This window comes from Vicugna pacos, chromosome 5 (genome assembly GCF_048564905.1).
Source record: "Vicugna pacos chromosome 5, VicPac4, whole genome shotgun sequence".
Lineage (NCBI taxonomy): Eukaryota > Metazoa > Chordata > Mammalia > Artiodactyla > Camelidae > Vicugna > Vicugna pacos.
In genome coordinates, this window is record NC_132991.1 from 3,674,830 (window position 1) to 3,688,537 (window position 13,708).

Genomic DNA, 13,708 nt, shown 5'->3' on the forward strand with positions numbered 1-13,708 from the left:
AGGCCACGCCCTTTCCGTGGCCACAACGCTTCCGCTTCCGGCGGTGTCCGCTGCTGTGCGCGGGAAGGTGATGGCGGCGGGTGGCAGTGACCCGCGGGCTGGCGATGTAGAGGAGGACGCCTCACAGCTCATCTTTCCCAAAGGTGCGGCCTGGGGCTCCCTGACTGTCCCCGTTGTCCCATGTGGTCGCCGCAGACCTTGCTGCGGCGGGCCGGCGCGGAGAAGGGCAGGGAGGAGGGGGCTGCGGGCCGGGGAGGGGCCTGAGTCCACACCTGCGGCTCCGGGGCCCCCGGCCGCCGACCCCTCACCGGCCCCTTGCTCCTGTTTAAGTAGTTTGTTTTATCTGATAAACTGGAAAGTGTTGAAGGGATGTGTCAGAGATAAAGGGGGTACTGAAATGGTAAGGACAGATTTAATCAGTAGTATACTGTTGCCATGGAGGAAAGAGTCCAGGGGTGACTGGGCGTTTTAAAGGGAGAATGAAGGGGTGAGGGTATGGCGCAGTGGTAGAGCGCGTGCTTAGCATGCACGAGGTCCTGGGTTCAATCCCTACCAAACAAATAAACCTAATTACCTCTTCCTCTCAAAAAATCTTTTTTAAAAAAATAATAGGAGAATGAAGGAATAGGGGGTGAGTGAGCAGGTGCTCAGTAGGATCAGGGATGTGAGTACGAAAAGCAGGAAGGGGATGGGGGGATTGGTCTATTGAAACCCATCTGGATTTGTTAACAGCCGCTTTTGGGAATTAGGCTCCTACCCTCTTCCTCCCTCCTCCCCACTCCGGTCCAGACTGGGAGAAAGGGGCCCTTTCTTCAGGTATTGGCTGGAACAAACGAGTAAATGATTCCGGCAGCCTTCAGTTTTCTTAGAAAGCCACCTTAACGGAGCTAGAATCGTCCCAGGAATGCAGCCTTGAGCTGTTAGAAATCATGTTAATGTTTTGTTCACGTCTTTATGGGCCATAATTGCTCAGAGGAGCCTGCTATATCATGGAACTCCCTCTGTGCAGCGTGATGTACTAATTTGTAATTTAGAAACGCAAAATAAGTAGAAAGCTTAAGATTTTAGAATACCGAGGGAATGCTCAATGGTAGAGCGCATGCTTAGCATGCAGGAGGTCCTGGGTTCAAATAAATAAATAAACAAACCAGATTACCTCCCACGGAAAAAAACAAGCAAAATGATTTTAGTTCAGTATCTTACAGGTACTGAAAAACGCAAAGTAAGTGAGGGAAAACGTAACAGTACCTTTTACTCCTTTTTAAAAGATTGCTATATCCACGGTAAAACGGAAATTCCACACCCTTTCACTTAAAGGAAACTAAACACTTAAGTGCTTATTCTTGAAATTAATTTTATGCTCACTTATAAATATGTGCATACACTTTTTTCTTTGCAAAAACAGGATTATGCTATAGAAATCATACAGCTTTTTAAAAATTTTGACATGTTGTATAGAACTGTTCTGTTTCTTTTAAAGGGCTAGATAGTACTTAATGGTTGTCCTATAATGTATTGATAGATACATGGTTGCTTCCAGTAGTTTATTTCAGACTCAAGGTCAAACATTTTCATAGGATGGCTTCATGGAAGTTTTGGGCATAATGGAAATATGTTTGTTTTCTTTTTTTTAAGGTGTAATTACTAAGAGGGAGATGGTTTTCTTAATTTCATTGATGAATTAAGCCAGTTTGTGATACTTGGGTTTTGTCTAGGTGCTTTTTATTTAGTTTTTTGGTTTGGGGGGTTTTTTTGGTTTTGTTTGCTTGCTTGTTTGTTTTTAAACACTGTACAGTTGTGGAATTTGAAGCCTCCAGATTTCTGCAGGGGCAGAGACTTGCCAATCGTCTCAAAGATAAAATTTAGAATGACTTCTGCAGGAATAGTTTCAGCTGACATTTGTGCTTCTCACAACAGAGTTTGAAACAGCTGAGACACTTCTAAATTCAGAGGTTCACATGCTGCTGGAGCATCGAAAGCAACAGAATGAGAGTGCAGAGGATGAACAGGAGCTTTCTGAAGTCTTCATGAAAACTTTAAACTACACAGCTCGCTTCAGTCGTTTCAAAAACAGAGAGACCATTGCCAGTGTCCGCAGGTGAGTGCTGGAGGGAAGTTTTTATTAATCCAAACTGTTAGATACCTGCATGTAGAATGATGTCCTCCCACCACCCCCATGGCCATCCCCTGTACGATTAATGTGAGTAAAATAATGCCTTTGTCAAAAATTTAAAAATAGCTTATAAGACTGAAATCCTCCTTGGCCGCCTTTTGCCTGTATCCAGATCCCAGTTACCTCCCTGCAGAGTGACTGCTGTCAGCAGTTTGTTCTTAGGCCTCCAAAGCTTTTTCCATGCATTCTCATACATACACGTGCAGCAGAAACACACAGCATTGTTTTTGTTTGTTTGTTTTAATAAAATGGGCGTATATATTTACTATTTACCTGGTATGTCCTAGAGATCTTTATAGGTTAAGAAATATAAATCAGAAGCATTTTCTAGGTCTTGGCTTTACCTTTCGAAAGATGACCAGCTTTTAGCATTTTTTCCTGATGCATTGCCTCTCAGACTGGGTTGGATGCATCTGGTGCGGGGGCATATAGGAGGCCCCTGGGAAAAAGATTTCTTTGATTTCCTTGAAGGTGAATATTATTTCATATGAATTACATAGACATCTGAAGTTCTGTGATATAAATTGACCCATTAGGTAAGTCCATTTTATAAACTAAGTGTCATCTCTGCTAAAGTATCAGCTTTACTTGACGGTAGATGATTTAAAACATTCCTGCATTAAAGCACACAGATACCAGTATATTGTGGAGTAAAAGAAAAAATGTGTATGATTTCTTGAATAAGATCATGAGGCTTAAAACCTAGCAGTTGCAGAAAATCATTTCCACCTATTAATCCCAGGTCACTTAGAGGTACTGGTTTGCTCTACTCTGGTGAAAAAGTTTGAGAAGTACTGTCCTAAGGAAAAGCGGATGTACAAAAAGATGTATATATAAAGATATTCTTCAGAGAGCTATTTATAATGGTCAGGGGTGAAAAAAAACAACCTAACTACTCAACAGTAATAAATGTGGTAAATCCATGTGATGGACTACTATATTGTCATTTAAAATTGTGGTAGAAAATGAAATTGAAAGATGTTCACCTAAGTAGATGGGCAGCAAATGAAGTGATTACTGTATGTGAAATAGAACCTGTTCAGAAAAGTGTGGATTTTGTGTGAAGAACAGATCAGAAGGAACTGTGCAGAGCTTCCATACAAGGCTACAAACTGTTGGACCAAAAGGATGACTTGAATGCATGAAGGTAGACTTACACACATTCATGAATAAAAGGTCTTAATACTGCAAAGATGTCATTTCTCCTCAAGTCAATGTATACATGTAGTGTCATTCTAAATCCCCAAGGGAATTACACATATTCAAATATGCTCAAAACTTTGTAAGTAGGATTTTGCATGACAGTGCATTCATTGTTACACCACCTTGAACATTTGTAATTTGTTTTGTGGCTGTTACTGTTACTCTGCTGATAAAGCATAATTTCCCATATAATTCAGTTAAGATGAGGTGGTAATAGGTCATTGTAAACAAACATTGTGGCTGGGGCAAGACACTGATCACCTGAATCCTGCCTGTAAATAGTACAGTCTACCTAAATGATGCCAAGGAAAATACATCCTCAGCTGTGAAAAATAAATAATAAATAAGTGACTACCCCCTCAAATAATCTTGACTTTGTAAGAATTGTCAGAAAAAAAAAATTTAAGAAAAATGAAGGGGAATTTGCCCTACACGTTAAAAAGTGACAGTAATTAAAATGGTGACACTTTGGCGTTAGACTAGGTAAATTATTGGAACAGAATAGAAAATTCGGGAACAAATTCAAGTCCAAATCTGTTATATTTCAGATGAATCCAGTATATGGCTGAGATGGCACTGTAAGTTAGAACATATTTTAAAACGAAGTTTGGGCTCTATATACCCTATACGAAAATAATTTCTGAAGGAATTAGGATTTAAATGTAAACTATGATGTATAAAATTGCTGTGTAATAACAAGAGTGAATATATATATAATTTTGACTGTGACTTCGCATGTGGGGAAACTTGATGAACTTCAGTTGGCTGCAGGCTTTGGGAGGGCAACGACTTGGTCATATTGATCACTGTGCCAGTTTCATTGTAGGCACTAAGTAAATTTTAGTTGAATAAGTAAACCAATGTCCATAAACATCTTTAAAATTCTCTATATCAAATAAAATGCCATAGGTAAAATGTAAGTCTGAATAAACTGGGAAAAGATTGATAGCTTTAATGTTAAGAGCTCTAGCAAATAAGAAAGAGATGACACCCAATTTATAGAAATAGACTTAGTCTCTAATGACTCGATTTATATCAGAACTTCAGAAGACTGTCTAATTCATGTGAAATAATGTTCATCTGCAAGGAAATCAAAGAAATGCTAAAGTAACTATAATTAGACTTTAAAAGATTGAAAAGAATGGGAAACCTAGTGTAAGAAGTGGGAAGGAGGCACTGTCTTATTGCTGGCGGAAGTGTATACCGGTAAGGCCCGTTTAGGGCACTGTCTCTCACAAGCCTTCCAGACACTCAAATCTTTTGACTAAATAATTCTACTTCCAGGAGTTTACACACAGCAGTCAAATTCACAAAGCAGTATGCATTTACAGTGATGCTCAAAATGCATTGTTTAAAATGGTGAATAACTGGAAACAACTGAAATGTTCAATAGCAGGAGATTTGATTTGATTTATAAATTATGGCGCATCCTTTCAGTTGAACAACATGTTCAAGGTAGAGTTATGTGTGTACTAACATGGAAAACAGCAGCTGAATTGTTGAGTAACAGGAAGACCAGTTACAGGATAACATTTATGATTCCTTTTGTGTTTTAAAAAACAAAAAGGAAGGGAAAGGGCTCTCCATGAAAATGTTAACACTTGTGATTTCTGGGTAGAATTTCAGATTATTTTCACATTTTGGGTTGTGTGTTGTTTTGGGGGGGGTTGTATTTATAAATGAGCATGTGTTCATTTTACAACAAATCTCTCCATATACATACATGAGCAGAGATTCATAATGTTTATGTAACTGTTTGTGATATTTTCTTTAAAAAATGAAAATAGCTTTATTAGATGACAAAGAGTTACAAAACAAAATGATTGAGTTTGCAGTGTGGTATCGCTTCACACTGGTCAGAATGGCCATCATTAAATGTCCACGAACAATAAATGCTGGAGAGAATGCGGAGAAAAAGGAACCCTCCTACACTGTTGATAGGAATGTAGTTTGGTGCAGCCATTATGGAAAACAGTATGGAGATTCCTTTAAGAGCTAAAAATAGACTTGCCATATTACCCAGGAATCCCATTCCTGGGCATGTATCTAGAGAAAACTCTTCTTTCGAAAAGATACGTGCACCCCAGTATTCATAGTGGCACTACTTACAATAGCTAAGACATGGAAACAACCTAAATGTCCATCAACAGATGATTGGATAAAGAAGTTGTGGTGTGTGTGTATATATAATGGAATACTATTCAGACATAAAAAAGAATGAAATAATGCCATTAGCAGCAACATGGATAGACCTAGAGATTGTCATACTAAATGAAGTAAGCTAGAAAGAGAGAAAAATACCGTATGATATCACTTATATGTGGAATCAAAAAAAAAAAAGATACAAATGAACTTATTTACAGACCAGAAATAGTCTCATAGACAGAAAACAAACTGTAGTTACCAAAGAAGGAAGAGAGGAGGGATAAATTGGGAGTTTAGGATTTGTAGACACTAACTACTATATATAAAATAGATAAACAACAAGGTCCTACTGTACAGCATAGGGAACTATACTCGATATCTTGTAATGGCCTGTAATGAAAAAGAATAGGAAAAGGAATATATGTGTGTATGACTGAATCACTGTGCTGTACACCAGAAGCTAACAACATTGTAAATCAACTCTGTTTCAATTAAAAAATAAAAATACAAACAAAAAAGTGATATTGTTCCCTCAATGAAATAAGTAAAATTTTAAAAAAGAATGAGGGAGTTCATATTCTAAAACAGAAAAATGTTTGGAATGGTATACTAAGATGATAATATTGATTTTGTTTAGGTAGTGATACAGGTAACACTAATTTTTCTGTCTTTCTGTATTTTCTTAATTTTGTACAGTAACTAATGTACTTGTGATCGAGTGAGAAGGACAGTAACTGTTTGTTTCTAAACAGATAAGTAAGGTCCTCTCTGAAACCAGGTTTACCACGGACAACCTCCACTGTAAGAGGTTGATGTGTGAGAATCCAAGGTGATTTGTATTAACAGTGGGGTTTTTTCCTTACAGTTTAAACCAGAAGTACATTTAGAATAAGATGCAGTTTATACATAGATTTGTGCAAAGTAAGATATGCCCATATTTATTTATTTTTTAGATACATTGAAAGGAGAATTTCCTCCAAGTCAAAATGCCTAATAGATTGGGGACATCTAACATCGTGTGTTTGATGTAAAATTAATAACCAGGGAAGCAAAGAACAGTGGTGGGAAGAGCAGAGAGTAACAAAATAAACTGTTGGTGGGGAAGGCTGTGTAGTCCTAGAGTTATGGAGCAGCTTTTCAAAAGTTACAGTCACAAGGTTCTCTGGCTTGGGGTACTCTCCCACTTTCATTGTTCCTGCCTCGTCTCCTCGTCACCTCCTGCTCTCCAGGAACAGGAGCTTGAAGTGATGTGAAAGGGGCTTCGCAGCCGGCTGAACCGTAATGGAAAGACTGCCAGTGCTTTCCTGTTTCTCTTCCCTGCCAGCTGCATTCGATCCCTCTGCCTCTTCAGCATTCCTTGATTTTGTTTGTTTGGTTTTCTTCCCTGTGATCAGCTTGTTGCTCCAGAAGAAGCTTCACAAGTTTGAGCTGGCCTGTTTGGCCAACCTTTGCCCGGAGACTGCTGAGGAGTCCAAGGCTCTGATCCCGAGGTTAGTACTGGTTGTGATAAGCCCCCTGCGATTAGGTCAGTTCTTGCAAGTAGAATGGCTGTGTCTAAAAGATGGGTAGATACCACCAGCATTGGATGAATGCCTTTGTAATGAGATTGAGGGTCTCACAGCACGCCAGCGGTTAGCAGAAACGTGGGGCAGCGGCAGCTCTGGTACAGAGGACTAGAGTGCAAATTAGGGCAGTGGCTTTGGAGAGCAATTTGGCTACATCGAGTGAAGTTAAAAAATAGATGCCAAGACCCAAAGATCCATTCCTGGGTACATGCCCTCAAAGCAGTTCATACGTAGCTTAGAAAGGAGACATGGATTCCAGCGTTTATTCCAGTGTCAGTGGTGGGAGAAACTTGACAACAACCTGCAGTCAACAAGAGAATGGATAAGTGAATCATTGTGTGATCATACAGTGTGTATTATATAACAGTGGGAAAATGAGTGAGTTAGAACAGTGTGGTATATATAACGTCAACAGATGTCAAAATGAATTTTGAATGAAAAAATTGCAGAAGGGTACACAGTAGTACGAGGCCATTTCTTATGGTTTGAAAGCAGTGCCGCATATTATAGACATGTTTCTGTATGCCGTAGTAAGAATAAAGATGTGGATAGGGATGATGAATGCCAGATTTAGGAGAGTGGTTTCTCCTGGGGCAGGAGGAGAAGGTACTGGGACGGGGCAGGGCACACACAGAACCATCAATTTGTTCTGTTTATTAAAGAATCAGGTAGGGACAACTTAAAATTTGCTTACGTTCTGTACCTTTCACATGTTTGAAATATTTCATAATGTTTTTAAAAGGAAAGGCAAGAAAGAAATAGAGTTGAAACCTACAGGTGTTGATGTTGGGGGATAAGCGGACAGTTGGGCAAGTGGTGCTCGAAGGTCAGCACACAGGAAGGAGAAGTGTGGGGGCCATCACCCATCGCCAGGACACTCACACACTTGGCTCTCTTCTTGCAGCCTGGAGGGACGGTTTGAAGACGAGGAGCTGCAGCAGATCCTTGATGATATCCAGACCAAGCGCAGCTTCCAGTATTAATCTAGAGATACCAGCCTGCTGCCAAGGGAGCCATGTCACATCCCAGCACAACACCACTGTCCCAGCGTCTGGGGCAGACTTGCAAGTCTGTGGCACAAGACACTTGGGCTTCCTTTGGGTAGAAGAACCCAGCGCTCAGTCTCCATGTGGGTTGCTATGTCCGTACTTGACTGCCGGACCGCGATGACCAGTGTGGCCTTAGGCCTTGCAGTGGCTGCCTGAGCTTGCCTTTATGAACGGTGAGGTGGGGTGATGTGCGTGTAAGCTACGCTGTGGACTGCCTCATGTGGGTCTTGGCCCTGATGTTATTTTTGATGCCTAATATTTCATGTTTTAATTTCAGTGTGTTTGTAGTTTTGAAACTATACTGGAACATATAAAACTGGCATGGGAAACAGTCTTACCTAAATGCAAAAGAAGGGATTAAACCAGACCCATGTCATTGTTTGAAATTCTTAAAGAAAAAATAATAGAGCCTTTGGCATCACTGTGTTTAACCCAAGAGACAGGGAAGAGGCGCACCAAGGAAAGCAGGTACATCTGAGGATAACTGCTGAGCGCTGAGGGGCACGTAGCCGTGAGGTGGACAAGTACTGTTCCTTGTTTTTTCTCCAGTTGTTGCAGAACATAGATTTGGAGTAAGTGGTCTTAAAGCACTTATTTTTGTCACTCTCAAATTCAGATTTTTTCCTTCCTAGGCCAGTGTGGTGAAGGTATGAGCACATTGTAGTGCCCCCTTTTGGGGCATATGGTCCAAACCTTTGGCCTGCTGCTTAGCAAGCAGATGCTGTGTGATGGGCTATTTTGGAAGCAGGGCGCCTGCCCCTTCCTGAACCCCTGTGGGGAAGTCACTTGCCCTGAGGCTGGTCGGAGGGGAGACACGTTAATAGGTCAACACTGTGGTTCTGAATTTTCTAAAGGAAAATGCGCCTGTTTTCTTCACAATTTGGAGACTTTTCCTTGAGATACTTGTTGGCTCCAACTGAATTCGTGATCCAAGGAAAAGGTTGGGGAAAGAACAAAATTGGCTTCAAAAGTCCTGGTAGTTTTATGTCAGCTGTGGCTAAGGCAATAATAACATTTTCTTATTTTTATAAATTCTTTTGATATCTGAAATGACATGGTTTCTTAGTCACCAGTATTCTTGATCAATATTTGAAGGAAATGTCGATTATAACTTAGCTAAATATTTGAAGAAATAATCTTTTCATCCTTGGGCAACTTCACTTCTTTTAGACTCATTGTTCCCTTTAGTGTAAAATGTGCATAATAGTGGTATCTATTCCATAGGTGTGTTGAAGATTGAATGAGACAATTATTAAAAAGAGCCTAGTGGGGGCTGACATTCTGTACCCCGATAAGCATCAGCTGTCGTTAGTATTGTAGTCAGTGGTATACGTCGGTAATCGGTCAGCTTACTGCAGAGAAATTCATGCAAGGATGTGATAGCATACCAAACTGTGAAAACGAGCCAGACCGCTTACTCCTTGAAGTCTGCAGTATTAAAATGTTATGAGAGAGGCAGTTACATGGTTGGCACCAAGCACTGGGACACAAACAGACCCAGATGGCAGACCTGAGTCCTGATCCAGGTGTGTGTGCCGTATGGTGAGTGCAGTGCAGTGTCACATCTTCGTTGGTGTGTCCTCTGTGAGCCAGGAGGCTGTGTGCTCCCTAAGAGTGTTAGACCATGGTAGGTACCTGGCATATAGTTAGGCACTGATAAGTGGTAGGTAGTAAGGTGACTAGAAACAAATTAAAAAAACAACTGGTGGGAAGGGTGTAGCTCAAGTGGTAGAGCGCATGCATGCTTAGCATGCATGAGGTCCTGGGTTCAATCCCCAGTACCTCCTTTAAAAATAAATAAATAAACCTAATTACCCACTCCCCCCAACCCCCCCCCCCAAAACCTAACAACTTATTCTAGGGAATTAGTTGTAAAAGGAACCTCATGCTGCATTACCTCATCTACACCTGCTGAACATCGCTCTCTGGAGCAGCTCCCTGTCAGCCCACAGGAGACCCTGAGGCCCTGAACGATCTTTCATCATCTGTGAAACATCGTTAGACTCACTGTACTGTTGGCAGAAGAGAATTTGGAAACATTAAAAGAAAACAAAACCTTATGTCAAAACCTCACTTCACCAGAAAGCTAACCAGACAACATTTTCTGAACATTCTAGTCATTTCAGTTTTATAAAAATTTATTAAACTTGAGTCTTGAAAACTTGAAAAGTAGCATTACTGAATGGGGCCTGAACACAAGCCATTCTTACTAGAAATGACTTTTTTAAGCTTCCTTCTAAAACCATCAAAGCCTACGCAAAGACTTGTGTGTGAATAATCCTTGCAGCATTATTCATGATAGCCAGAAACTGGGAACAATCCAAATGCCCACCAGCTGGTGAGTAGATCTTAAATGTGACATACATTTAACAGCTGTTTGTCACATTTGCTTTATCATATTTTTCTAGGAAGCATTTGAAAGCAGATAGCATGACACTTCACTGAAAACTTAAGCATACATTTTAAGATACACTTTCCTCTGTAAGTATGACTCTTGCTCTTAGGAGGAACATGGATAAGAATTTCCTGATAATTAATATTCAGATTCTGATTTCTCCTAGGGAGAGTTCTGGGCCAAAGTTCAGTCCCAGTGTTGGTATAATTTAGTATATATGAGCGATGACCATTAAGGATCTAAACTGACACTTGTGAAAAATGTTGAAGAAATACATGTGGTTACTGCCTGCAAGTTGCTGTGAGGAGCTCTGACTGGATGAAAATAATGTTTGCAACCCTTAGGTGGAAAATGTCGTGGGGTGCAGGTCCAAAACAGTGAGCAGTAACGTGTCTGCATGTGGCTCTCCATCTGTTCCTTCAGCAGCAGGAGGGCAGGTGGGACTAAACAGAACGGGTGAGTGGTGACAGCAGAGTGCAGGCAGGTCTGTCTAGACGCCATCAACCTGGAGTTGCGTGTGCCTGGCTTCCCTCTGCTGAGCACACAGGAGATGCTTAGTAGTCAGTGACGAGTAAATACACTGCCCCATTTTCAGAAGGTCGGCACAGAGTGCAGGGGATCAAGAATGTCCCTGAAATAATAAAACTGGAGGAGAGGGCTTCTTGAGACAGAGTAGAGGTGCCCAGAAGACAGCTGGGAATGTTGGGAGATAATAAAGGCAAAGCTGTCCGATAGAATTTTCTGCAAGATAGAAATACCGTCTCTGCACTGTCCGGTGTGACGGCTGCTAGTCACAGGTGGCCTTTGAGCACTTGTCACTTGAGGATCCGAACTTTAAATTTTGTTTAATTTTTAAATTTAAAATTTGAAATTGTCACATGTACTAGTGGCTGCTATATTGGACAGCACAGTTCTTAGGTCCTAGTACAAATGTCCTGCAAGCTGTGGACATCAGAGAGCACTTCAGCAAGACTGACAATGCTTACGAGACCAGCAGTAACAGTGGGGAACCATTAATCAAAATTCGGTCCCCAGCGTTAAGGTCTAAATATGTATATCACTTTCTGTACATCATTGAGTCCAATTTTTATGTATAACACAAATTCTGGTTTTAAATACCTGCCTTGCTGCTACTAATGCTTGTAGACAAAATTTTGGACGCTGTTTTTGTTTTGTTTGGGCAAGGGGAGTAATTCGGCTTATTTATCTATTTATTTCTAATTGGAGGTACTGGGGATTGAACCCAGGACCTCATGCACACTAAGCATGCACTCTACCACTGAGTTATACTCTACCCTCTATGGAGGCTGTTTTAAGGAAATATTTAGAAATAGTGAAAAGATTAATACCTCATCTTTTGGTGAGAACCTCTTTCCTAATTAAGTTTGCCTTTTCAGTAGGCTGGTAACTTGTATATTGAATTATAAAAAGAAACGCCAAGATTTATTATCTTTTAAGGCTAGCAATACTTGTATTTTATAATTCTGCTAATAAATGTGGTCCAGGCACAGTATACTGCCAGATTCATGGACTGATGCCCTAAATTCAGACCAGCCTTTATCTCCAGAGCCATATCAGCACCAGCCTGTGGCCGCACACGTCCTAAATACATTCTCCTCTTTAATAGAGAACTTACCAGTTCATATTCAAAGATGATTTACTTTAGGAGATATTTGAAAAGCAGTACTTTCTCAACTTAGTGATAGAAGAAATTTAAATATGAAAGACATTACAAAAAATTTTAAATTATGTAAAATCACTAACTTGGAAAGGCAATTGACAGACTGGTAAAATTTATAGCAGAGAAGAGGGGAGGGTATAGCTCGAGTGGTAGATCGCATGCTTAGCATGCACAAGGTCCTGGGTTCAATTCCAGGTACCTCCTCTAAAAATAAATAAAGCTAACTCTCCCCCACCCAAAATTTGTAGCAGAGAAGATGGGCAAAGGGTAAAGATGTTTATTTTATAAAAGTTTTAAAAAATAAATTTTAAAATATTAAGACCCCAATTTCAAAAAGGGCAAAGGATATCAACATAAGTTACACCCAAGTAACAAATAAATGGGGAAATGTTCAACCTAATTAGTTTTCAGAGGTATTTAAAATGAGGTGGTGCATTAGAAAAAATTTACAGAAGAAGAATGTATTGGCATACAGGGAGCAACTTAATTGTGTCCAGTGCTACTCTGCACACACGATACAGAAACAAGGCAGGATGACTCACAGAGCCTCAGTGGTATACAGAAAGAGAAAACATACTTCCTGTTCACCATGCTCTTCCATCTGAGCTGTTTTCTATTTCCAGTCTTCCAGTGGAGTGAGTGTCAGTGCCTCACCTTCCTTGTACATATTGGGAGTTACACCTTCCTTATATTTTCAGTGGTTACCCTTAGAATGTTAACACTCATAATTGTCTTCATAAAGGCTTTAGAGTGTGGTGTTAGTTTCAGGTGTACAGCAAAGTGATTCAGTTATACATATATGTGTATTTTTCAGATTCTTTTCCATTACAGGTTATTACAAGATACTGAATGTAGTTCCCTGTGCTATACTGTAGGACCTTGTTGTTCACTGTTTTATATATAGTAGTGTGTGTATATTAATCCCAAACTCCTAATTTATCCCTCCCCCCGCCCCTTTCCCCTTTGATAACCATAGTTCATTTGCTATGTCTGAAAGTCTATTTCCAGTTTGTAGATGTTCATTTGTGTCCTTTTTTTTTCACTTTTCCACGTATAAGTGATATCAGAAGATATTTGTTTGACTTTACTTAATATAATAATCTCTTAACATCTATGTTGCTGCGATTGGCATTTTATTCTTTTTTATGGCTGAGGAGTATTCCAGTATATAAATATACTACAGCTTTATCCAGTCATCTTTCGATGGACATTTAGGTTGCTTCGATGTCTTAGCTATTGTAAATAATGCTGCTATGAACATTGGGGTGCATGTATCTTTTCAAGTTAGCGTTTACTCTGGATATATGCCCAGGAATGGGGCTGCTGGGTCATATGGTAACTCTACTTGTTTTTTAAGGAACCTCCTTTCTGCTCTCCATAGTGGCTGCGTAAATTTACATTCCCACCAACAGTGTTAGGAGGGTTCCTTTTTCTCTCAGCCTCTCCATCTTTTATTATTTGTAGACTTTTTAATAATGGCCATTCTGACTCGTGTGA

The 13,708-nt window shown here is 40.1% G+C and overlaps 1 protein-coding gene across 1 annotated transcript; it reads left to right on the top strand.

The window, feature by feature from the left end:
• The first annotated feature begins 24 nt into the window (after positions 1–24).
• On the top strand, positions 25–13,325 carry POLR2D (RNA polymerase II subunit D). The gene is made up of 4 exons (XM_006196071.4): positions 25–143; positions 1,918–2,098; positions 6,916–7,011; positions 7,991–13,325. Exons 1-4 carry the CDS (start codon positions 71–73, stop codon positions 8,067–8,069), a joined length of 429 nt encoding a protein of 142 aa, XP_006196133.1. The 5' UTR covers positions 25–70; the 3' UTR covers positions 8,070–13,325.
• The last annotated feature ends 383 nt before the right edge of the window (positions 13,326–13,708 follow it).